Source organism: Corvus moneduloides, chromosome 3 (assembly GCF_009650955.1).
Source record: "Corvus moneduloides isolate bCorMon1 chromosome 3, bCorMon1.pri, whole genome shotgun sequence".
Taxonomy (NCBI): Eukaryota; Metazoa; Chordata; class Aves; order Passeriformes; family Corvidae; genus Corvus; species Corvus moneduloides.
In genome coordinates, this window is record NC_045478.1 from 6304609 (window position 1) to 6331755 (window position 27147).

A 27147-nucleotide genomic window follows, 5' to 3' on the forward strand; every position below is an offset into this window, starting at 1 on the left:
TTGCATGGGGGGGGGGGGGGGGGGGGGGGAAATATCCAGGGGCAGGCAGAAGCGCCCTTTGGAAGTTTTCAAGAACAAGTATGTTTTTAGAATGAGCAGAATGGCCTTGTCAGCAAGGCAGCTAGAAGGGTGTTTTGGAGGTGGCAAACTTGTCAGCTGTAGCCAAATTTAATTGCTTATGGTTTTATCAGACTTGTAAGTAACTGGCCAAAAACCAGCTATAGGCCTGACAATGTCAAAATCTTTGAAATGTGAAATGTCTACTCAAATGGGGAGGTAGACAGGATGCTGTGCTATTCAGGAGCGGTTTTGTTTGTTTTGGGGGTTTTTGGATTTGGAAGATGGGATGGATCTCAGCAGAGCTAAGATCTCCAGGGCAGAAGTCACTGTGGAGGAAGGAGAGTAACAGCAGGAACTACTCGGCTGTTTTCTAAAAAGCCTTTTTTATGTAATGTAGATGAGTGGGAGGAAGAATCCTGCTGTCTGTAGTCTTGCTCTGTTCTTTTCAGAAATAGGAGGATGCTTTGGTCTGTTTAACTTGAAGTACGTTTGAAAACACCAGTAGGTTTCCAGACCTGCTGAGTTTTCCAGCTGGACAGCTGCAGTAAGAAAGCTGGGCTTTAATGGTCCAAAAGACAGCAGACAGGTCCTGGGGAATATGTTTCTCATATTTTTGGCATTTTATCAAGGTATGGGCTTTGTTGTCTTGAAGCTCATGTTCAAGAGTTCACATGACATGAGAAAGTGTGTATATATGCCTTGCCAATTCTGTTTTAAAATATTAAATATTTTATTGCAACTACAGCTGCAATAATTCATAGAGTTGTTAACCAGTGGCTACTGGCGGTGGATGCAAGAATTGTTCACAAGAAGTGGGTCACAAAAAGCTGCAAGTATTTATGGGTGTTTGCATTCCCAAGGATGCTGTGGAGGCAGACAGGACCATGGGTGCAGAAAAGAATTCGATAGCTCCAGCTGCAGGCATAGGAGAGAGAGAGGAGGTGATCCATCTCCCTGATGAAATCCTTAGGGGTGCTCTGGGAACGTGGGAGGATCTGAGTTGCAGGAACTCTAAAGAGCATCTGGGGTTTCAGCTGCTGGGAGCTGTGTTCTGCACTGGATGGGCCATTGATCCGACTTAATGGGTTTCTTCTTGTGCAAAGTGATGATTTCCTTCTTTCAGAATACCTTTTCTCCAGTGGGATCTCATTTAATGAGCTGATGCAGTAGAGTGACTGTTGCTACTTGGCCTTTTTCTCAAGAAAGGTTTTTTTGCTTTCTTGTTTATAGGCTTCTCAGTCTTGTTCAGCACATTCAATTCCAATGCTAACATTCTAATTTAGAAAGATTTGAAAGTGGGAGACATTAACCAGAAAAATTGTATCTCTGTTATTTTCCTCTTGGATCTTTCCCCTCACTTGCTCCTGCTTGGTTTCTTGGAGCTTACTTTCTTTTCTACTCACATCTTTCAGCAGTGCAATTGCATCTCATCTGTGAACACCTTGGAGCTTTCTGGGGCAGAGATAATCGCCTAATACAGTTTTATATACTAAAATACTTTAGTACCCTACCCTGTGGTCTATCACTGAAGTAATATTTATATTTTTAAAAATATTTCAAGTATGAGCTGTTACATGAGAGTTGTAATATTAAACTGTTGGGCTCAAAGCTCCTTTTCTTAGAGTTGGAGTAGGTGGCTAAAATGCTGCTTCTGTTTCTGGTTTTTCTCAGCACACTACCAGTTTACTAGCACAATTGCATGGAAAGGTCAAGTTTATGACAGCTTTTGGTATGTTTAGTTGTAGGATGAAGGCCATGATTTTTGGGTATGTCTTTATACCCCAAATGGTAAGTACCCGAAATCTGTTAGTCTGTGGAGCATCTCTCTAAAACCACTGACCTCTTGGGTGATTTAAGTGGCCTCTGAGTCTTTTAAATCTCTTGTTTCAGGAAGTTAAGAAGGATGTAGAGCCCAAGGATGATGCTGTGCCACTCAGGAGGGAGAAATCTGGCAATGTAGCCAGCCTTGTGCAGCGTATGAGCAGCTATGGGCTTCCAGCAGGAGGATTTCAGCCTCATCCCCCATCCAAAGGCTTCAAGAAGAGTATGTGGTCTTTCCAATTCCTTCAATTGTGCATGCTGCTGACGTGCATTTTTAAAATAAACATGAATTACTTAATGCATGACTTAGTTTTAAGGTTACACAGAAAACTAGAAACATAGGAGGAAACACTGTGATTCAAAGACAAATTTTGCTCCTGTATGTATGGGCCGAAAACTTATATGTAGCTTTTAACAGTAATAGGGATGAATTTCCCTGTGGACAGGATTTAGACTCCTTCCAGATGTCAGAGAGCTCTGAAACTTCATGTGAGCTCTGTTTGTATTACCGGGTACCTGAATGAGAGGCCTGTTCATGATAATTAAAAATTTTCCTGTGGTCATTTTAAAAGAAATGTTGAAATATGAAAACATCAAGTTTTGCCACAAATTCAAGGCTTTGTCAAGGAAACACGGTGTAGTTCAGATTCTTCCTGATAGGCTTGCTTCTAGTGTGAAATAAGATGGAGTTTGTGGTGTTAGGATAACATAGTAGTTTTCCTTTTGTTGTAACAGCAGCCCTCAGGATGGCCAGGAGTGTAGCACCAGTGCTTCTGTATCTGTGATTTCTATTTATAATGCCAGTTTTTATAACAAGGTGACTAAAACTTAGAGCAGAAAACTTGCCATTTGCTGCATCCAGTAAACGGGCTTGTGATTTTGAATTGGACATACCAATCTCTTGTAAGAGATTGCTTTAAATTACTGTGGCTTCCACTGTCTTACAAGGTTTTGAAGGCATTTATGATTTAAGCTTGCTTTTTTAAAAAGGAATTCAGAACTTACTGGTTCTGGCATGTTTATGCTTTGAGGTTTTGCCTATAAAAAAAGATCCACTAGTTGTCTTTTAAAACCCTGAAATGGGACCACCACCTTAGCAAATTTGTTGGGACTTTGTTCCAGGAAAGTAAGTAAAAATCACTTTTTAGTGACTGTGTGTGCATGTTGACAACAGCACATAGGTGCCTGTTAGATGTTTACACAGCAGGCTTTGGAAAAATCCAACCTGAAAGATTAATGCTGTTCCTAGATAAATGCAGCCAGGATCTGAAAGGGAATCAATGTCATCCTTATGGGTCCTTCCAACTGGAGATATTGTAGGATTCTGTGAACATGATCTGATACCAGTTCAGCTGTCAGCTATTCATTCTGGTCACCCTAACCCTGGAATGTTCCTGTATTTTCCATGTCACATCCTCATGCTGGTGTCTGTGGCCAGGGTAGAAGGTACAGCTTGGTCTCAAATTCTGCAGGGCTCTGGCTGCTCTCATCCTCTTGGGGAAAATGGTGTTCAGGCACTTTCCTTTAGGCACACAGCTGTTTACCTGGTGCAGTGACAGTTTCTGCATTTCCATTTTACAAGCTGTTCTCTTTTTCCTGGAAGACTGTTTAAACAGCTCCTGCAGATCCTGTTTGCTCTGTGCCTGGGCAATCACTTGCTTTCCAGAGCTTAGTTGTCTTTGTGTTTCTGGCTTTTCACTTGCTAAAATGAGGTTTACAATGTTAAAAACAGAGTTAAGTTTTGTTAATAGCAAGTTTCCATGTGCAGTGGGGCAGGTTGTCTGTGCCTGCTCAGTCCCTTGTGTTGTTACCACATGCAGCTCTCCCTGAATTCAGGTGTTTTTGTGTCAGGTGGGTAGTAAGCTGCAGGCAGAATTCCTATCAGTTAGATGTCTGCCTTTGTTCAGCAGAAGGAAAATACAGAAGGTGTGTTAAGTGATGGCAACAAAGAGCTAAATTTGGTTTACCCTATACAAAACAAACAAAACCTGAAGCCAGACAAGTTGTTTTATAAAGGGACAGAACTACCTGCAGGCTGCCAGCCCAGCAGTCCTGCAGCAGCACGTGAAGCTGGGGTGCTGTTCTCTGAGAGGATTGGTTCCCTTCCCAGGTTATTCTAGGGGTTTTCAAAAGTGGAAGGCAGTACTTCCTAAACCGTGTGTCACTGGAAACAGACCTCAGAGGAGAGGGAGAGTTCTGGATGTGAAATGCATCTGTGGGTTTCCCCCCTCCTCCCATTTAGATATAATTATGCTATGAAAAAGAGCACTGAGATCAGATTTATACCAAATGGCAGTGACTTTTTAAATTTGCCTTTTTTTGGTATCAGTTAATCTTCTACAATGCAGAAGCATTGAAAGCACTGCAGGAGGCAGTAAAAGCCATTGAACCATTTATTGCAATTACTCTTAACTGAACAATCCCTCTGGGCTCATGCATGAGTTCCAGTGGATGTAAAAGCAAGGGTGCATTATGTGGGCAATTATGTGTTATTAGAAATAACCCATAAAGCTTCATATTTCTGGTTTATTTGTTTCTTGCATAGCTCATATACCAGCATGTAGAAAATTCTGGATTTGGTGAGCCCTCTCTCAGAAATTTTAGATGCTGAGTATTACTCAGATGCCTGGCCTGTTTTGTACTGAGGATGCTGGGTGTGGTCTTCTAAACGCCTGGCTTTGGACTTTGAACAGTGCTATAAAAAGACAAGGATCAAACTTGGAGGCCATATCTGTGTTTTGAAATGTTTTTACACAGCTAATCATAATTGCTGAAGCTTGAATGTGGACAGAGTACAAAGTATAAGAGAGAGCATGGAAATTACACAGCTTCTATAAGCTTAGGCTTTACCACTTCAAGCTTTTGATTGATATTCTCATTTTCAGCTGTGGCAGATCGCTTTGGAGGAGGGTAGGAGCATGCATGGGTCATAGCTCAAGATGATAATTGTCTGCAAAAACATGCTGGCTGCTCTGTTGCGGAAAAGGTCTGAAGGCACGGCCTCTTGTTTGAAGGAGAAGTACATAAACTGTCTGGGTTCAGCAGCAGCAGCACTCCAGGATATGTGCAGAGTAATTAGGCAGTGTGGGTTCACACTGCTGTGGCTGCAGGGCTTGGGTTGTCAGAAGCCACTTCAATGCTCTCCCCTCTCAGGATGTCATTTTGCCTTTTTAATGCCTGCAAAGCTTTAATGATACGGGGCAAACAGCTAAAGACCGCACTTGATTTTAATCTTGCCTTTGTCAAAGACAGCTAATTGACACTTAGTTTGATTTAATAGATGCCATACTGGCACTGAGAAGAGGGAGGGTTTTTTACTCACAGATAAAAATGAGTTTAGATTTTGAAATGAGCCCTGCAAATGTTGGCATTACCTCAGAGCTGTGGTTAGCAAGGTCTTTGTTAGAGGCCAAAAGGTCTATCAGCTCTCAAATGTTGTGCACAACAAAAGGTGTTCCTGCTTTCAGGATTGTTTAAAGACTGGAGACTCAAACTTGCACATTGTCTTCCAAGCAGGTGCTAACTGACAGTGATTGTCATTCCTGCAGATTTTGGTCAGGAAATAGCTTGAGAAATCACTGTAGCAGGGATTTACCTGAATTGCTTGTGTCAACATGCTTTTTATAGCAGGTTGGTAATCAGTGGTGCAGTTTTGGTTTGTTTGGGATTGATAGTTGAAGCTATGGTTCACTACCCTAAGGTGACCCAATCAAACTGTAAAAGCAGCATCAAAAACTATATAGCTTTTTGGGATGGTTTCTGGCTCTTCAGGAGCTGAGTGTAGGAAAGACAAGCCCTTTATGAGTGTTCTTACTTCTGCCATTTCCTTTGAATCAGGGTCCAAGAAGCGGCAGTGCAAAGTGCTCTTCGAGTACATCCCGCAGAATGAGGATGAGCTGGAGCTCAAGCTGGGGGATGTGATTGACATCATTGACGAGGTAAGCTGTTCTACAGAGCTGGCCGTCCATGTGCTGAGAGTCAAACCACTTTTTTGGGGATTGCTTGTATTACAAGCATGTCAGGAAAATAGCATGGGAAGCAGTGTTTTTGCTGCTAAGGTTAATAATTTAGGAGTTCTTTCTCTCAGGATCTAATACTAATCAATGCTAGATGTTTAGAAGAAGTATTTGATCATCACAGCAATAAATTGTGGTCTGTTACACAGATTGATTTTTTTGAAAGAGTTTTACAGTTCTTTGGCCCTGTGTGTGTGATCCTTGGCTTTAGAATGCATATGCTAAAACTGTTGGGCCACTTCTTTTGGCTGACATACTCCAGATTGGTATAGGTCAAAAATGTTATTTGACTTGACTTGCCAGCTCATATAAACTCACTGAGTTGGAGTAGTGGTTTCTTTTCTTACCCATGTGCTTCCTTGGTATCTGTTCCATTCAATAGCAGTGGTGGGAGGCTTGTATGTGTGGGAAGAGTGTCTCTTCCAAATGTGAAATCTGTCAGGGAAGCTGTGGAAAAGATCAGAGCAATTGTGGAAGGAACGTTTTCAGAACTGGTTGGAAAACTTCTGCACAGCAGGCTCTGACCTTCTCTGGTGCCATCTCTTCCTACTGTTTCCCTGAGGCTTTGAGAGAGGAGGATGAAGCTTTCTTTGTAGCCATGTGTTACTGGTGGTGCTTTTTAAGTAGCTTTATGAGACTCTGTTTTTCATGCACATCACCCCTTTTGGAAGAGAGTGCTAACTTCACAGTGCCAGGAAGGACTCTTCCATTCTAGCAAGGAAGAAAGAACGCCTTTAGATGCATTTGCACTAATACTTCCAGAATTTAATATCTGTGTGTAAACAGAGTGAGTGACTTGCAAAACCTGCTCACTAAACTCACAGTTTCATAAGTATCTTTGTGTGTGGGTGTTTGTAAAGGAGTGTTCCTGGGTAACCTCAGCAGTTTAATTTGTGGATGGTGCCTGTACTGGCAGTTGTGACTGGATGGTCCAGGGTAAGCACTCATATGAGAGAGCACGTGCAGTGAACTAATGTGGAAGCTGCTGTTTTGGTTGCACGTGTCAGCATCTGGAATTATTTTCAGAGCGGTGTGCAGTGTCATTTATCAGAGATGACCAAGCAGCCAAACAGAATAAAAAGATCAGAGCATTTACTCATCTGGTTTCTTAAGGAAGTGTAGATTATATTTTATTATTTTAATTTTTTTGTTAGTTCCCATTCTTATTCCTTTCTTAATGATTTGAAAATATGTTTTTGTAGTATCCAGTCTTCGCTTCTTTGAAAAACTGCTAACAAATGTTTAGGGAAATTCTGCCTGGTAGAAAAATATTCCAGCTTCCTATGATCACAGAACTGTTTGCACACTGTTTTCATGGTGATGTAGAATAGATCTGACAGGTGTAGACTATGTCTGTCTGCTTCATGAAACTGTACTGATGGGACCAGAAATGTAAAGAATGGTAGAAAATACTGTCCACTGGTTGTGCAGTATGCTGGGATAACTTGTCTTAGGTAACTTGTCTTCACTACTGTGAGATAATTCACTTCCATTTATGTATAAAAGGTGCTGTTGATATACATGCAGATCACTTGTAACTGTTAGTTCCAGGAAAGATCATTTGGTCACCTCTTTCTAGGGGGAAAATAAGGTAAAATTGGCTCCATGAGGGGATCAGTTCTATCAGTTACTTAAGAATAATTCAGTATTTAGCCCTTGAGTGATTTTCATAAATTGAGTAGTTGCAACGGAGACCACTGATCAGGAAATCAAAGGTGGAGGCAAATGGGTTCAGAAATTAAATAGCTGATAATGAAGAGAGCAGAAGTAACTTTTAGGGAAGAAAATTTTGCTGTGTGCTGGCTGAATCCACATGGCTTTTTGTTTATAGAACAATCACGTGGGTTTTACACATGAAGAACATGCACAGAGTGCACGTGATGACTGTGTCATGCTGTAAAACCTTTGTTTCTCCTTTATATCTTCCCCCCACTCCTGTCAGAAGCAGCACTAAATAGTAGATTTATTTTTGTAGTACTATATTTTTAGTATTTACATACTGTTTTTTCAAGCAAAGTAAAATTTCATAGAACATCATTAGGGAAGTTTTTAGTAAAAGAAAAAAAAAACCAGATTGGCAAAGCTGGTTATTTCAACCTTCTTCCCCATTTTTGTTTAGAAATCTGAGTTTTTTGTAGAAATAAGTTGACACTCACACTGCAAAAAAAAGTTCTGGTGTCTGTACCAGAGCTGTACCTCCCTCTTGTGGAGATTGGATCATATGATAATATTTTGGAATGGAAGAGAAGGGTTATGAAATTGTCATTTGTATTGCCGCTGTTAACAGATGCACAGATGTTCTCCACCAAAGCATGAAGAACTTCTTCAGTTTGTGTCTTAATGTTGATTAAATAAACTTTTTCTGGCAATACAGTTTGTGTATAGTCAGGGGTTTTATAAAGGCAGTATGGTGAGGAGGCTGAAGTGAATGTGCCCCAGAAATTTTGGGTTTGTTCCTGAGTGCCTCTGAGTTGGCATCGCTTTGCTTTGCTATAAAGTGCTTTGCTGACGACATTTCTTGGCAGCAGAGTAAATGGCTGCTCATTTTGCTTTCTGTATCGTAAGCATTAAAAGTCCTTTTCTCGTGGCTCCTGAGTGAGTGGTGTGGGTGAGTCAAGGCATTTGTATTCTAGTTTTCTGTCATGTGTTTTGTAAAGCCTGAGGTGCCAGAGCCTGGGCAGCACTTGCCAGTAATCTGGGCTTAAAATTTGTTTCAGAGGACCAGCCTCTGAGTTTGAACAGTCCACAGCAAAGCTGTATTACCGCACCAGGATGCCTTTAAAAACAACAGTGCTCTTTTCATTGCCTGTGTCTGTAGCTGCCAGGTTCTACTTGGGCTCTGCTTGCCTGGAGGTGGGATGGCATTTAAAAACTGTGCCTATGTGTCAGGCATAGTGACCTACAAAGCCAGGCTAAAAAAAGATAACGCAAACAGCTGCTGCTTGGTTTGCTTTTTTCTTTTCCTCTTGCTTTCCTTTCTTACAGCTTTCCAGCCCCAAACCAGGGCAACCTAAATAAAAGATTCTGAAAATTTATCTTAATTATAGCTTTTAAATAGTGCTTATTAGGTAAATAGACCGAATTTATGTAAGACATTTTGAAAACTGTTCATAAATTTGAAGAGCACAATTCTTAGTCTGTTGGTATCATCTTACCCAACACCTCTTCCTGCCCAGCTTTTGCTTGTTCTGCTTTAGACCATGTGGGGTATTCCTGATAAACTTTTCAACATGTTTCTAGCCTAAGGACTGCTGTGTGCCACCAGAAAATCCTGGTGGACTCAGCAATGTTGGTCAGCTCTGATGGGCAGGTCCCTGGTCCTGTGGCACATGTAGGGCCAGGCTGTGCTGTTCAGCCTCCTGCTAGAAGGAATGGACAGCTTAGTTTTCTATTACTCTGATGTCCTTAAGGACTTTTCTCTGTTCTACCCAACATTATCTGTAGAAATGTTATCTTTAAACTTGTCTTTTGATCAAAATTGTGTGAAGCTACCCAGTGGGTATGAAGCACGTGTGAACGTGACTGGTGGAAACTGGACAAGACAGGAAAAGACAGACGGACAGCAAGAACACAAAAATTTCCATGGACACCTAGACTAAAAGTTTCATCTGTATTTCATGAACAGTTTAATACTTTCTTCTTCTGTTAGATGTGCAATGCCTCTTAACTCTGTCTTGAAGAAGGTGATGAACATTTTGGTGCTTTTCTGTATTAACTGGCATGGGGCTAATCTCATGTTTAAAGATCATTGCTGTAGTGATACAAGCAACATTAAATTGTTTTCTTGCTCTTCTTTTTGGCTAATCCTTCTACATCTTTGGTAGGTTTCTTTATAAAGAAATCATCGTCATCTGAACTTTGCCCAAAGTTGTTTGTAGAGTTTTATAGGTGAAGTACGGATGGAATTGCTAGGAATTTCCTTTTGCCTTATTGGTAATATGCAAAATATTTCTCTCCAGGTAGAAGAAGGATGGTGGAATGGAATACTGAATGGCAAGGCAGGGTTGTTTCCTTCGAACTTTGTGAAAGAATTGGAATCAACAGATGATGGCGAAACACAGGATGCTCTGGATGAGACAGGTAGTCTTCTGTTTGTTGCAAACCCTTAGCAAAGTAATTTTTGGTTTCTGGTATAATTTGGAGTATTATGGTTATAATACAACAAAGCTGTAAAGAATTCAATCTTCCTAAGAATGGTGTTTAATTTCTTTCTAGATAGTGTTGATGCTGAGTATGAAGATACCTGTCCTGCTCCCACTTCACTCGTAATAAAATTGCAGTCAAGATCTTAATCTTGCAAATATGTGTTCTATGTTTTATCACTAGAAATTTTATCATATTCAAAGTTGATATTTTTTAGAATTGGGTATAAAATTATTCTTTTGTTTAGTAGCTTTTTTCAGTCTTATTCTCACAGACATGAGTTCTCTAAAACAGAAAATTTAAGTGTTGAACCAAGTCATTTGAGAATTAAAACTTGAATTTAATTAAAACAGTGTGGAGAGCCTCAACTTAAAATGAATCCAGGGAAGCAGACCCTGTTTCTTAGGCCTTAGATTATGTTTTAGTCTAACAATAAAATGTTTTTAAGGCAGAATTTCCATTTGGCTGTTCTTTCCTGGCTATGGCTGTATAGCTGGGGCAGAAGCAGACGGTCTGTGGCTGAGTGGTGCCAGGCAGGTCTGTGCTTTACAGGCAATTACTCTGTTCCCTTGAAAGTGCACTTTAGAAACATTTGAGTCTATGGAGATCAGTTTGAAGGGGGCTTGTGACATCGTATTGCTGGAATAGGAGTGTTTTTTGGGAACATCATTGCAGGAATTAATTGATTCTTAAAGACAGCTGTGTAACATTCAAGAAAAACAGATTTTATTTTATTTTTTTTAAGCCTTGTGGTGACGTGCACCCTCATTTACCTGATGTCCAGTAATGATTGCTTCAAACAAGGGCTTGCTCAGACATAGGGAAGAAGAGCCTGACTTGGAATTTTTTATGTAAATTGTGGAAATAATTGCAATAGCATAAAACAGGAGTTGTTTGACATGAGCAGTCCAAATAGCTCAGTGGCTGTCTCCTTGGAGGTCAGGTTCCCTGAGTTTAATGGGGCCTGGTGCAGTGGATTTACAGATGGTTATGTGTTGGTCTTAATTCCTGAATACTGAAATCAGTGAGACTGAGCAGTAATTTGAAGTAATTGTATTTTCTGTCAGTACCTAGCAAGTTGGTGTTTTCAGCCCCTCATCCCCCAGGGGTTATATTTAATGCTCAGTACCTTCACAGTCACAATCTGGAGTATCTTTTGGTTCCCTCCTCACTCCTGGGAAACAGTAACTTCCCCTTTCACTCAGCTGTGGTCTTTCAAGCGTGCGACCTGGACTTTGGCCACCAGTGGGATGTTTATATGTCCCATGAGATATCTGAGGGGGATATAACTAAATAAAGAGCAGCTGGGTAGACAAAAGGCGAGAAACTGAAGTCTAGAGCAATGCAGCTTCACAGTATCATCAAAATATCTTAAATTTATGATAGAAGGAAGAGGCTTTAATCTTTGAGGTTCACAAGCCTGTATAGGCTGAAAAGAACTGGACTCAAAGGCTAAAAGATGTGGACGCCATTTTGACTTTGGTTCATAAAAGCTGTCTGTTTTCACATTACTGTCTCCTGGATTTCTGCATGCAAAAATTGCTTGCCTATGTATACTAATTTGTGGGCTTTAACAGATTTAACCATAATTTAAAAACTAAAAAAGAAGAGTTTCAAAGCTCTTAACACCAAAATTAAGTTATTTTCTGAAATACATTTCTGGGGGGTGGATAAATGCTGTCCCATAAAACTGAAAGATTAAAAGAATTGTAAATAGTTGAATTATCCAGCAATGATTAATCTCCAGCAACTATATCTAGTTGGAATGCTTGGAGAGTTTTGAGCAATGGGAAAATGTCACTTCGGTGCCTTAAGAGGCATCACTCTGCCACTGCAACACACAGTGTTTTCCTGTGGCAATTGAAATATGTTTGGATTCATTATGGGCCTTCATTGGTTTTCTTTCTGTGGCTGTAGCTGTTCAAATGAGAAGCTTTTAGATGTTGGACTAAAATGCCATTTTCAGAGAGTGCGTAAGCAGCGTTTCATAAAACGAATGGAAAACATTGACATTAACAGGCTGTGGAGCTTGAGTGCTAATTGAAATAGCAAGAATATTAGTGATCTGTTGACTTAGTGTCCAGAGTAATCAGGGCAAAATGGTGTAATATAAGTTGGTCTTATATTAAATATAAAATGAGAACAAATCTGAGGTATTGCAGCTACAGTGATGTTCCTAGAAAACCCCTTTAGCAGAGCAGTGCACAAAGCTGTGCTGCTTCCACTTTTTTTCCCAGAAAAGCAAATAAATAATTTCAGCTTTTAAAATAGCTTTCCCTTTCTTATTTTATTTTCAGAGCCTGTTTTCAATAGTCCTACCTCACCTGTGACCTCTCCAGGAAATGGGAGTGAACCTGCATTGGGACCAGCACAGCCAAAGAAAATCCGAGGTGTTGGGTTTGGAGATATCTTTAAGGAAGGCTCAGTGAAACTTAAAACAAGATTATCCAGTAATGAATCAGAAGATAAAAAGCAAGATAAGGTTTGTAGTGGTACATATTGTTCTTTTGAGGTTTCCTATAAAAATAATTTAGGAGATGTGGAATCTGACCATTATCCTCTCATAGGGCTCTTGCCTATAAAACAAAACAAATCCCCTCAAATTTGTTTCACAATAAATTGTATTTAACATTGAATCCAAAAAGTCTATTCAAATGTCCTTGGTATTTAAAACATTAGGGACTGAAAACCAAGCTGATACAAAAACTGTCATTTCAGAGCCATGTGGTGAAAGACAAAATGACATCTTGAACACATCTGCTGTGTGAGGTCTCTTGTAACAGACTTTATATATAGTCTGGGAGAAGATTGTTTAAGTCTGCCTATGCAAGTTAAACTTACCTTTTAAAACAAGGACTATTTTGGCATTTCTTTGTGTTTGGGCTTATTTAGGGTTTTTTTCCCAAGTTTTGGCAGATGTTGAGATTGTTTTTAGGTGTCAACTGCCATTACCTTCAGTGAGTGCTGCCAAGTTTCTGGTTTCATAAATTACTGTTTGTGTAAGCCTGAAAAATGCAGTTCTAGGATTTTGCATCACTATTGATTTTCTTTCCCCCAAATTTTATGAGTGAGTGGGGAAAAAGAGCGCTTTTATTCTTTGTTGTTTGAATTTTATTTTGATCTGAACTTGAGAGCAAACTTACCCCTTGGAAGCGCAGCAGTGATGCTCAGTCCTTTATTCTGAACTTACTATTTCAAGAGCTTATATGTGGATTTTCAGCTTTAGATAAGTTAAAGGCAGCTGAGATAGTCCAGAGTTTCAGTTTTGACTCAGGTGATCAGTTCAAGAAAGCTTTAAAGTCTTTGTCCTTTTCAATTTTTTTTCATGGGTTATGGTCATTAATGCTCTTTTGCTGAGTGGTTTGTTTTCCTCTGCCATTGTAATAATTCTAGTGGTGTAGGGCAAAAGGTGAGGTGAGTCCCTGGGAGGAGGAAGGGGCTGAGGCTTCCTTAAATGTGTTTTCCATCAAAAGCAATGCTCAGAGCAATGGCATGGTGTGTGTAATGTTTGTTTCTGATCTGGTCAGAGCATCAGATGATTTGGAAAAGAAAAGTTTCAAGTGTGTTGCCTTCCTTTTAAAGCTCAGGAAATGTTGCCTCCTCAAGAAGGTGGTGTTTTGAAAAGAAGGTCCATGGCAGACCTTACTGCATCCTTTCAATGTAAAGATGGATATAGATGCATAGATGGAGAGAGACTCCTTACTGAGGTTTGTAGTGACAGGACAAGGGGCAATGGCTTAAACTGAAAGAGGGGAGACTTAGGGAGAAAAGATGGGAGATAAGGAAGATATTCTTTGTGGTGAGGGAGATGGGGTGCTGGAACAGGTTGCCCAGACAAGTTATGGTTGCCTCACCATTGGAATTGTTCAAGGCCAGACTGGATGAGGCTTTGAGCAGCCTGGTTCAGTGGGAGGTGTCCATGCTTATGGCAGGGAGTTGGGACTTGGATGGTCATTGAAGGTCCCTTCCAACTCAAACCTTTCCATGTGATGGCACATGGATTCTCCTCATTTCTCTCCTGGCTTTGTCCCCTGATGTGGCAGTCTGTGGGATCACTACATGTCAATGCTGTTGGAGTAGCTTTTCAGGACCTAGCTTTGAGTTTGCTTTCTTGTCATGAGATTGACAATTCAAAAGGGTGTTTCCCTACTTTGTACCTTGTTACTTGAGAGTATAAAGAGCCTGTCCAAGCTCTGTTCAATAAATATGAAGTTGGCTCAGACCTTTTGAATTGTTCTATTTGACTGTGTATAAGCAATAAAATATGCTGGTTTTGGTTGGCCTGTATGGAAAGGTCTTGTGGACCATTTCTCGGCAAGAGAGGAAATGAAGTGAGAAAACAGTTTTGCATAGCTTAATGTCAAAGAAATAAACAATTTAGTTTAGCACTTAATATTCCATGTACACGTTGGAGAGCCCAAGGGAGATAATTCTCGTGAAAGTCTTATGAAAATGGATGGCTTCTTTGGCTTTGTGCTTGCTTTGGGGTTATCTGAAGAAATGCTGGGAGAGCACTGTCAGTCTCTTAAGACAGTAAGGGAAAAAAAAAAGCAGCTGTGTAGAGGAGAGAGGGCTCTTTGCCCTTGGAGAATTCAGAGACTGTTCAGCACAGGAAGGCTGAGCACTGATTTATCTGAAGTGCTCCGGAGTGTATCTGCTGCTGCAGGGGATTGTTACAGCTCTCCCAGCGTCCCACCTTGGCTCAGGCTATTTATACCCTGTCTGCCTAAACTTCCTCTCTTACTCCTAATTGCATCTTACGTTGGAAGGGGGAAATGCAGAGAACTATTTCCATGTTGGAGGTGTTTAATCTCAGAGGTGGGTTATTTTAGTGCTTCCTTCATATACCATTCTGGAGAGAGTTAAATTGCATAGGTACTGCAGGAACATCCCAAGTGACCGTGGCTTCCTCTATGGTATGTCAGAGGTACCAGGCACCAGCCTACAGGCATTGTCTGGTTCTAAGGAGAGTAAATCCAGTTTCTCTGACAGTAGAAGATCTGCATGGTTGAACTGTAGATGAAAGTGAGCAGAGTAGCTAAAGGCAGTGGGATTTTTCACATCAGTAATGCTGTTAGGGCTGCTCAGGTAAGTACTGACTGTAAGATCATATTCTGTGTTTGTAGCTCTTTGGGTGTGAAGAAGTGGATGCAACTGAAGCTGTTGGAATCTGCCTGTTAGCTCAGCAAGTTTCTGAGGGGAAAAATAAAATGTTATATCATTTATTTTGGTTAGATGTTAACTCTGAAACTTGTGGCAATGCCTCTGTGTTTTTTCATTCAGGAGAAATCTCTGGTGACACTTAAGCTGTTCTGTACAAATTGCTGAGAATTTAAGGGAGCTGGGATAGCTGGTTTTAATGTTCTCTTTCGTTTGTCTGAATAGTTAAAAACTGCTTGTCTGAGGTGGTGTATGGCTGCTGAATATTCCTGCCTTATTCCAGTGCAAAGTAAGCATGGTCAGCAAGTTACTCTGAGCAGAGCTGTTAAATAACTGCTTGTCTTGTGTTCTAGAAGAGGCAATATTCAGGCTAATGGGAGAGTAACACCTGGAACTGCTGAAATACAATTGCTAAAGTATGTTTGGCCATATCCTGAGATTAGCTTCCAGTTTGAAAGCTGTGCTCTGTCTTTAATCAGTAGACAAATTCTAATTGCAGTGTCTGTAATGAAGTAAATACAGTAAGCTAAGTGCTTAATGGGAAAAGCTCATTGAATCTCTTGGAGATGGTAATTTGCATCATCTGAGCTAATGAAAAATTGAGTGTGTCCTGTAGCCTAATCAAAAACAAAACTCTCAAGAATTTTTGTTAACAAAGTTCTTTTCCCTTCATACAGCCATTACCTAACCATCCCTCTGGAACAAAGTTAATTCATTTTCCCAGTACAACAAAAACTGAAAATACACCTGAAGTAATAAAATCAGAAGCTGAAGGTAAACCAAAAGGTAAGGCTGATGGACATTTACATCTGTTACATGGTAGTCCTTTCTTAAGAACAATTTGATTATCATTTTTTTTTAATGTTAAAATATAAAATGTCTGCGGTGTACTGGAGTTTTGTGTAATATACTATGTTACATCTTTGAAGTACCTTTGAGGAGTTTATGCAAGTGCAAAAAAGTCTAAAGAAATTTTTGCTTACATTTCTGTATGTCATGGTTTAGCACAGCTAAAAAAGAATCAAAAACATTTGTAGGGTTGTCTCCCAGAACAAAATAAGGCTGGGGTATGAGCTTTCATTGCAACAGTCCTTTGCATTAATTTTCTGTTGACGTGTTGAGAGGGATTTGCTTTCTCCCTGGTTTTATTCTGGTGGGATGCTGGAGACCTATTTCCATGGAACAGTCTCTCAGCACAAGTTCCTTTGTAGGCTCAGGATTTTCTGTGGAGGTGGCAGTGTGCATCAGAAAGTTGGTGTTTATGTTGTGTTGAGGTCTGTTCCCTCAATAATCCAGTTTCCCTGTGGTTTTATTTATACCATTTTTTAATTTTTCTTTTTTAGTATCTCTTAAGAATTTTTAACTTCATTTAGCTGCCAAATTGCACCGTTTTATCTAGAGAGATATTTTTAAACCAACCCAAAACATCTTGTGGGAGTGCCAACCCCATGTAAAAAATTAACTTTGATTATGTGATGTGTAGACAGCTCATTTCCCCTGTTCCAGAGCAGACGTTTCTCAACTTCTGTATTGTAATTTTAAGTGTTATTTTTGTTTTATGTGGAAATACCTTATTTTGCTGTGTTGTTTTCTGTGGAATGCATAATTTGCAGAAATAAGAAAACTGCAACATCTTGCTTCTTAACTGTTCCAGTGCTATTGCTCTAAGAACCACCAGAATGTGCAGCCCTGCGCATTATGGAATTTGACTTGTCTAAAACTTTGCGTAAAAATTACCCAACTCTGCCTAAAAAAAATAGGAACATTCAATGCTGGACATCCAGAACATTCAGTATTTAGCTCTTTTCATGGTTTCAGGTGCATCTCATTCTAAAAGTGTGGAAGTTGGACTAATCCTGTAGCCAGAGACTACAGGACTCAGTGCTGTGTCTGTTTCCCAGAGAAACAAATACATGAGAGAGGAGCTTAAATATGACAGTAATAGAAGCTGTAGGAGAACATCAGTAGGTAATTCCTATAGACACCAGATGAGAACATCTTATAACCTTAGGAAGAAAGCTTGTTTTTATTCCTTAGTGTTTTTGTTTAAATACAGACCATAGTGTATTTTATATAACAATAATTTATATATCTCCTCCTCAGTTTTGAGAGACCAGCTTTAAAATAAACTGTGTTCATCGGTTACACAGATCTCTGAGATGTTTAGACTAGGGTGGCTTATTTTGCAGTGAGGCTCTTCTGGTTTTGGAAGCTTGTTTTGGCTTCTGGTGCATGTAAAAATATTTTCTTTAAAAAGTAAAGTAATCACAATTTGACCCCTCTTTCCCCCAGTTATGTTAGGATACAATATCTATGATTCCTTCTACTCTATTGTTAGTCTTGAGACTTTGGAAAATACTTATTTTAAACTAAGTTCTGTTAAAAATATTTACTGAAATCTAGATGCTATAAAGTTAAACTGGGGCCTTTCCTAAACTTGACTACTGGCAGGATACCAGGCTCACAAAATAAGAAGCTAAAGGGGCAAATTGTACAAACTCGTCTTATCTATGGCCAGGTTTCCTGGTGGTGCTGATGCTGGGGTTCACAGCCTGGCAAATGGGGTCCTGGGCAGGGTGCAGAGTTTCTTGCCTCGTCCAGCATTCCTGGCAGCTGGAGCAGAGTGAAATGTCCCCTTTCTGGCACTGCTTTTTGTCTGTGTGGGACTTGGTCTATGTGAGGAGGGGGGAAGTGCTTGGAGGAGGAGAGGAGATATAAAGGATTATACTGCCCAACTCCCCAGGCATAAGGAAATGCATCTGTTTTTACAGAATCAGGATGTAGTGAAATGTATTACACTCAGTCATTACTACTGATAAAATCCTCAAATTTGATAGCTATTCTACTGTACCTGTAGAATTTTTTTTAGAGTCAATGTGAATTTTGGGCTTTACACCTCAACTTAAACATTCATCTCTTTGATGTGGTTCTTATGGTTTTGTAATTTTTCATGAACCACAATATAGTCAGGCTATGGCTGAACATATTTTTGATTACTAGATAAGACATCAAAATAATACAAATTCTTGTACCTAAGATTACTCACGTGATATATTTGTATGTACATACATCTCTATATGTCTATCTCTTAAGCTTGGCATACTTTGGCATTTTAACATAGTGGCTGTCACTGATTTTTATTTGAGAATACTATTTGTGCATTTTTAAACTAAAGATGGGTATCTTGTTTTAACAAAATAGAAGACAGCAAAAAGGTTTGACTGCAGCTCACTCATTTATTCTCTTACCACCCAGCAAAGGCTGTCATTAAGAATTGCAGATGATTCTGTGATTCTGAGACTTGATGTTGTGCTGCTCTAACTGGGGGGTGATGCAGCTGCTTATTGTGGTGTCAGTGCCAAACACCTGATAGGTTATGGCAGCACCTAAAGAGTCCTTTTTGTTTTCTTCCTCTTTCTTAGTGTGTCAGATACAGAAATCCAACCTTTTTATCTGCTAAATTATTTTAAATGTACTGGGGTTAAAAAATCTGGTTTTGTGTATTGGCATTTCTTGTTTTTGTGCTAGTGTGGGAAAGGAAAACAAATCCTCTTGCTTTTTCACCTGAATTGTTACCACAATTTTAAGTGGATTAGTTTTGAACTGTACCAAATGGAAAGAAAAGAATTATTCTTTCTGCTTTTGCAGAAGAGGCTGTGACTGAGTTGATCAGATGAGCTCTGATTTCAGGTGCTTAGCCAAGGAATGCTTTTGCTTCAGTTACTTGGTTTCACTGCATGATTTCTGAAGTCTGCTGCTTGAAATTTGTCACTGTACATATTAATAAAGGATGTTACTGGAAAAGAACTGCCTGTATTTAATTAGGATTGCAAATTTGAAATTTAGATCAATTTTGAGAAAATACATATAAGCTCCAATAAGCTTGAAACCATTTTTGTCTAAAGTAGCTCGAAATTGAATATATAAATGCTATGGGGGAGGGTTAGATGGGCTGTTACAATTTTAACTGTTACACTTTTCACTCCTCTTTTCTCCCTCTGAAATCAGAGGGCTTGAATTAAGTTGCTGTTGTGGAAAAAAAATGTTTTGGGGCTTATACTTCTGACTTCTCAGAAGATTTATTTCCTTTGCTCTGTAAATATATGATCTTATTTTTCTTGTGATTTGAACATTCATAAAGCAGTCTCAGGTGGCTGGTCTAGAAGGAAAGTGTGGTTATAGCGTGAATTTCTTAGCTCTCAGACAGCATAAGTGAGCTGTTATTATGAATGTTACTACCCATAGTATCCAGATTAATTGTGCTCCTCTGTTCCAGCCAAGGAATATTGCAGGACAATATTTTCCTATGAAGGCTCAAATGATGAACTCAGCTTTAAAGAAGGAGAGATTATTCAACTAATCAGTAAGGTAAGAAAGTTTGGTCTGCTCTGACCATTTGTATGGCTTTGGTGAGTTTTGTACAGGGAGCTCACGTGTGAATTGGAAACCAGGAGGGTCTGTTGGAGTAGATATTCCTGTAGACTGATTTGTCTTGTGTGAGAGTCAGTTCTTTGCTTCTGCACTTGATAGAGATGCAGATGACTTTAAAGATCATTACAGAGTGGGAGATTATCTTGGAGTCTTCAAAGGCCAGTGGAATCAGTGTACACTCAGTGCCAACTGCCTTTTCAGTGAGGAAATTGGAAAAGCTTTGCAAAGAGCCCTTTTACCTTCAAAACTTGTTGGTTTTCCCTAGTGATTCAGAATAACCATGCAGAAATTAATGATACTTTCTGGCTGTTTAGAGAAACGTGATTATTTAATTGAATGTTCTCATTTGTACTGAATTCTGAAAACACCTTTTTGACAGATCATCTTGTTGCAGAGATGGTTCTAAACAGGAAATTACCCTACTCATACTTAATTTCTCTGCACTACTCTGCATTCTTTTGTAAGTTTATATGGAGCTATATTAAGGAATAATGGCTTTCCTAAAAAAAGTGGGAAGTTTCATCTTCAACTTTCAGTTGCAGAAGAAAACACATTTTTCTTTAGTAAGATTTTAATATTATGGAATTAAGTAATTGATATTATGTGCATCACTGATCATAATTACAGTGGAAAAGAGTAATTATGGAAGGCCCTTTTGTAAACACAGCAGCCCTTGCCCCATCTTCACTCAATCTCTTGCCTCTCTGTCTTTTTAAACCAATTTACCCCAAACATACACTGGTCCAAAGTGGAGCAAAGAAGAGTTGTCCAGAGTGAGTGGCATCCCTGCCCATGGCAGGGGGTTTGAAATGGGTGTTGTTTCAGGTCCCTTCCAACCCAAACATTGTAGGATTCTGTGATTTTTTTGGCTCTGAGGCACAGAGAAGAGCTGTTATTTATGCTGCTAAAATACTCTGATGACATCATACTTTCTGTTATGGACAAAGGCCTTGATCCAGTAACATCATGTAATGGATTTCTGTGCCACTGAATTAATTGTCCATTATTCTATTTTCTTTTGTCTTAATATGGTTATTTTCTCCCTCAGTGGGGTCTATTCTTTTGCTTCTTCACCCTTTTCAGACCAGTGCACCTGATTCATCACATCAGAATCACTTTTATTTAGTAGAATTGGGTGTCATGCCAATAACATTTGAAGTATTTACTGAGTAACTTGCTCGTCAAGGAAGCTGAGAAGATCAAATGTTGTGTTTATGTACTTTTCTTCCCTTTGCAGATCTTATCCTTCTATCCTTATCTTATTTGACGTAATATAGTTTTGTCCTGCATTTTAGAAAACAAACAAAAGCTGACCGAACCTGATCTGATCTGTAGCTGTTTCCCCTTGCTACATTGGCCAGTTTCAGACAAACAATTACTTTATGTTGTGTGTAAAAGGGAAAAAGTTGTTGTTGTGTAACTGTATCTGTTCTGGGGAAGAAGTAAACGTTGGTTGAAATGACCTGTTGTTTATTTTAGGACACTGGAGAGCCAGGCTGGTGGAGAGGAGAGCTCAATGGTAAAGAAGGAGTCTTCCCAGATAACTTTGCTGTTCAAATACAAGAGTCTGATAAAGACTTCCCTGTAAGTTCTTACATGTATTGTTTAGTATCACAAAAATCTATTGCTGCAAATGCAAAGAACAGAAGAGTTCATGGCACATTATGCTGCTAGATATGTTAAAAATGTGGCAGTTTTAACTTTATCTTGACTTAGCTGTATCAAAGAAGAAAGATGTAAAGGTTAATCTTTGTGTTTAAACTTACCCATAAATACTAAAGTGAGGCATGTTTTTTGAGATGAGCTCTAATTAATGAGAGTGATCAGGTCATTTAGAAAAGGGTGTAGTTCTGATAGCATGGTGTTATGTGTTACTGATTACTGAATTAAACCCTTACTGTTTAGAAAGGAGATAAGCTGTTGTTTTTTTCCATCTCAAGTCCTTAAGTAACTATAATTACAAAATGCTGAATGACCCCTCTGGGTCTGGCTGGGATTTTTCCATGTCAAAACTTGCAGTAGACTGCAGTATATGAAGGATGTATTTTTGTGGGGGATTTAGAAATATTTTTTCACCATCTCATGCACTAACTTGTAGAAATTCACGTTTTCATGTGGTACATTGATCTTGTAATTTTGGTCCTCATTTTCACTTTTTTTTGTTGAGATTAGTATGATGTTTTGGTTCTGTCACGTTTGTGTAGCAAAGAGGGATGGTTGTGTTAGTTCACAAATGTATGTCAACCCCAGGTGGAATGGATTCAGCTCCAGATCGGGAGTTCTTAATTTACCATTTATCTGAGTTGCCTCACATGCACAGAAACCTACCTACCCCAGTCAGAATTTTCTTTTCAGATGGATTCTCAGCTGTGCAAGAGTGGCATAAATGCCGTAACATACAAGAAGAGAGGGTAGGTAGGGTTGCTGTTTCACAATACAGAGTTGCTCCCTAGAGAGAGGGGGGAAAAGCCATTCTTTTACCCTAAACAGCATTTCCTTGCTTTGATCCTTTATTCTGCTTTGTGTGCAGTGTCTCAGCACAGGGATTCACCTTGCACTGACCAGCTTTGAGGTTCAAGGCATTGGATGGCTGGTGATCATAATCAGCTATTTGATACTGACTTCATAAAAACACAGACCAGAACTGTATAATGGCAAGTTGATGCTGAACTCTGTTTAACTGGTTTTGGTATAGGCAGCAATGCTGCACAGCTGGATAATGTAGTTACTTTTTCGGGAAAGAAAGAAGATAGAGTCTTGTTACTTAAGTTCAGTCGCTTTTGTGTCCTCTGAAACCAGAGAAAGAAATTGAATATGGGTTCTCCTTGTTTAATTACATTTCACATGTTAGAATAAAATCTTGCTGCATTAAAAAGAGCTTACTCACTCACTAGCTGTAGGGGCACAAAGTGAAATCCACCCATAGCAACTGTTTTAAAAATACCCACTGTGAGGTGCTTTTGGAGGGGGTGTGTTAGACTGAGCCTGTACGGTTTCAGCAGTGCCTGTATGAAGAACAAGTGGTTTTGTAGGCTTTTGTATCATTTTATCAGGGAATCTTGTCCTTAGTACAACCAGAAAGGCCTCTCTTCTAAAGCAATTTCAGGAATCCCATTCTGAGGATGAGTGGTTGAGATCTCTCCTGAGAAGTGCCAGTCTTCTTTCAGCAGGAGAGGGATTCAACCTCAATTGCATCAGTTTAAGAGAAGTGAAAGTGATGAGTGGCTGTTTCAAAATAGTCATTTTTATGTATGAACTGTTGCACTGTGAAACTTTGTAAATTTTAATGGCTGGCATAGTTTTTCCATCTTTCCCACTTAATTATAGTGATAAGGAAGCTCAAATCAATGTTTTTCTTGTAGCTGGAGTCTTTGAGACAAATGCTGTCAGTATCTATTCGGTTTTTCTTACACTTGTAATTTAGAAGTCAATTAATTGAAGCCATGCCTCTGATACTTAATTTAGAAATCTGTTTTTAGTGAAAGTGGACATTCTTGGTTCAAAAAATTATCTGGTTACTCTTCTAAACTGGCATGGTACTAACTAAAGTTGAGATATATATATTGAAATTAAAATGAGTGTGATCAGTGCAATTCTTTGGACTAAAAAAGATTAATAAATTCATGGGTTTTAGTTATTTTTGCCTCTGTTTATGAACATTTCTGGAGCAGTGATTTCATTTGAACAGACCTGAATTTTGTTCCTAAATTTTTGTAACTGGTTGTCTGGGAGATATCAGAGGAATTGTTCCAGGTCTTTGTGTTTCCTGTCTGTGAATTGATTTCTTCCTTTGTGAAATACTTTGAAATCGGCAAGTAAACAAGCTCCATGCTACAGTATGCAAAACAAAACACAAATGAGGCTGTCTTGGATACAGAGAATATCTGTTTGCTTGCTTGTTTGACTTCGTTTTTTTTCCCCTTCATTTTGCAGAAGCCAAAGAAACCTCCACCTCCTGTTAAAAGTCCAGGTATGTAGTACATGTATGGTGGTCTGAGAAAATACTAAATTTCAGAAGCAGTGCATGACTTCGAAAGAAAATTTAGAAGTAGCTTTTTACTACCTAGTAATGGCACCCATAGTCACACTTTGAGGTTACTTTTCATACTTTATATATTTTGCTGCTGCTTTATATTTTTCAAAATCAGGGTGGAGCCTACTTTGGAAGCATTTTAACAATGGCTTACCATTTTCTGGGCTCGAATGAGTGTTTATAACTGGTATTATACTCCTTGCAAAAGAGAAGACACAACTTGGTGTGAGTCTTATTTTTAGTTAGTGGCCAAGATAATTAAAGCTCTTTGAGAAATGTCTATGATTTGCTTTTGCATTCAGCTGCAAGACCTGAATTGCCAACTGGAGAGAAGAAATTTCTTGCTTTGAGGCCTGAAGAAAAAGGTGAGGACAATTTTCTTCATGGTGGCTTGCCTACCCTGGCAACTGGCTCTCTGTTCAAGAGCCATCATACAAAGTCTCTTGATACCATATACTGAAGTTGTAATGTCTGTGATGTTACAGAAATGTCTTTGGAGTGGTTAGAAGAAGTGCTGCACTCTATAGAAATGTTTATTTCTTGTTACTGCATTACATTCTGAAAATTGGTTATTGCACTGCACAATAACATAATTACTACTAAATTCATGAAAGCGAGTTCTATGACAGTGGCTGCTGCAGTTTTGAGCAGCAGTAGTAAGTTATTAGAAAGGGAGAGGTTAACTGCTTCTTCTCAATGTTTGGCAAAAATCAGCCTGATGAAAAATATTTTGAAAGAACTGCGCAGAACAGGTACAGGTACAACACTCATTAGACAGATGTTACAGTTACAATGCTCAGAGATAGAGATTTCTTGTCCTGTTAATTCTTGCTATATTGCATGTTCAAGTTCCACTGAATTTGGAAGCATTTACTGCTTTATTCTTAAAATTAAAAGGACACCTTTTTCCAGAGGCAAAGCTACTGTTGTCATGCAAACAGATTTCCGAAAGGCTTCTTCGAACCCTTTTAGAAAAACTTGCCAAGTGAAAATGTTTGGTTGTGTTTAAAAGTAAGAAGCTTAAACAAAAGTGTTGGTTGGGCTTTGAGAAGAAATCCTGATGTTACTGCAGCTTAACCAAATTACAGAACCACTCTGTCCTGTGAATGGTGAGCTGTGGCTGACCAGCATTTCTACAAGTGAGACTGCTGATAGGTTTCTTGGCTTCCTTGTGCAGTTTTTATTACCCCATTTTAAACAAGGCACCTTCTCAGCTGTTGAATATGAAAAATGCTTGTTAAAGTCACTTCTGTTTGTTCTGTATGTGAGCAAACAAGTAATTTTTATCTGTTGGAGCAGTATCTTTAGGTGTAAATTAAGAACAACTCTATGATTCCAGAAATGTTGATCACCTGGCTCTTTTTAAATTCTTCTAAACTGAGGCAAGTTTAATTTTAAACTACTTCTGTTTGGACTATAATGTTAATCTTTGCATAGTTGAACTCAACTATTCATGGAGGAATATAGGAAAAAATAGAGTGACACCATCGAAAAAACATAGGAATGTGAAATCTTCTATAAAATTATATAAGGTAGAGAACCCTCCTTTACTGAGCTAAAGGAAATGATGGTGGAAAAATTTTTCCTGTATTCAGTTGCAGATCAGGTCATAAAAATTACTTTTTTAGATAGCGCTAGTGTTTTACAGAAGATATGGCCATTTATCAGTACAGTTGTACTTGTGGAAAAATAGCCATGTTAATAGAGTAATTAAACTCATTAAGTATGAAATTGTTATGTAATTAGTTCTCAGAAAAAAAATATTAATTGAGCAGCTCTGAGAAGCTATCAAACCATGTCATTTTTTTATGCCTACTGGGAGACTAATCAGTCTGCCTTTAATTGCAATCAAAAATTGATCAAAAATTAAAAGCAGTGTTTCTGTAAGTATTCCTGTATTTATAGTGAAGGACACTTAGTGATGCCATGTAGAAATTTTTGTCCAGTGTAAATGTCTTCAGACATTTGTATCTTTATTTCCATTACTAAATGGCTCTTTTAACTCTCTTTTCCTTCGAGGAGCAAAATCCAAAAAAGACATGTCATTTGGTCCAGCAGAAATTCCCAGTTTCTGTGCTCATGGTGAACCTTGGCCTTTGGTATTAACTTTTTCCACTTTGCTGTAGACATTTTTTATATTCAGATTTTGAGTGGGAGTACTGGAAAAGAGAACTGACAGATGAGAGTTCAGGAACAGGATTCGATGACAGCAATTTTTTTCTGCCCTGTTTATGAACTCACTTATTTTTAAAAGCAAAAGGGGTAATTCCCAACTTGTGCTCAGCATAGCTTCAGTAAAGCTAATTGATCTGCAGTTAGTCCTGGCTGGTGTTGGGTGTTAAAAACTGGAAATGATGTGTATTGGGTGGGGAGGCAGGAGTGGCTGGCGCTGCTGATGGGCTGCTTTACGCAGGGCAGGCAGCCCCACCATGTGGCAAATCCCTCCACTGCTTCAGCATCCTGCTTTTTTAACTCCATGCTAAGAGAGACTGCAAGGAGGTGCCAACCAGTTTAAGTTTTTTGCTTGTATCTCCTCCTGATATTCAAGTGTCCCAAAGCAGGAAGACAGTTATGCCCCTGGACAGTGCTTTTGACAGAAGTATCTCTAGAATCTGTTTACTTCCCAGTATTCCTAGGGAAGAAAATTGGTCTCTTCCCCTTTTTAGGATTGAAGGGCTGTTGCTCAGTGGCTGCAGGACTTGGCCAAAGGAAATCAGTCCTACACCTGGCAGTTCAGGCACTTTGCAGGCATGGAGCTGAAGCACATACCCAACCCTGCTCCCAAATCCATAGCATATGTAAACATTTTACACCAGATCAATACTTAGTTAAAAGCAAATCACAGGAGGGGAGGATGGGGAGAATCAACGCTGAAGGTCACTCTCTCCATCCCAGTTTACTGATTTACTGCCCTGTAAGTGCAGTAACTGTAAAGAACTGTAACCCCTTGCTGTAACCTAACAATTATTTTTTAAAATTCTCAATACTTTGTGTCTACTGAACTGTGGCATGGTTTACAGGGAAAGTAGAAGGTTTGCTCTGGCTCTCCCACAGGGTGGAGTTAGGACACATGGGTTGAAACCTATTCAGCTACTGCTTGCGAAGCAGCTGGAATTTTTCAGTATCCCATATGTTGTACGTCAGCTCCTCTGGACAGGATTCAGTTAGGTCATGCAGTCATTGAACAAATAAATACAACTTTTTATTGTCCATACCTAATTTCTATCTATTTGTAGGAAGGTAGACTTAGATAAAATAAATTCAGCTATTCAGATAAAAACTCATTTATCTCCCCCCCCTTTTTCCATAGATAAATTATGCTGCTTGTGTAAGAAGTCTAGTTAAAACAAAATAAAAAACCCTGCCTCCTTGAAAGGAAATCAAATGAATTCATAGAAAAGACAAAGCCGTACAAAGATTTTTGTTTCTTAGCTGTCATTTGCAGTGCAATAATGTAAATCCATAATTTATTACTACTGTTTC

The 27147-nt window shown here is 39.1% G+C and overlaps 1 protein-coding gene across 2 annotated transcripts in view; it reads left to right on the forward strand.

Annotated features, from left to right (window-relative positions):
- Positions 1-27147, forward strand: part of CD2AP (CD2 associated protein) — a 78318-nt gene that overhangs the window by 36625 nt on the left and 14546 nt on the right. For both annotated transcript variants that reach the window (XM_032104022.1, XM_032104023.1), the window contains 9 exons: positions 1951-2104; positions 5719-5819; positions 9857-9977; positions 12338-12522; positions 15878-15986; positions 19477-19568; positions 21111-21215; positions 23565-23601; positions 23967-24029. In XM_032104022.1, the coding sequence (XP_031959913.1) occupies positions 1951-2104; positions 5719-5819; positions 9857-9977; positions 12338-12522; positions 15878-15986; positions 19477-19568; positions 21111-21215; positions 23565-23601; positions 23967-24029 (967 nt within the window). The remainder of the gene's footprint in view (positions 1-1950; positions 2105-5718; positions 5820-9856; positions 9978-12337; positions 12523-15877; positions 15987-19476; positions 19569-21110; positions 21216-23564; positions 23602-23966; positions 24030-27147) is intronic.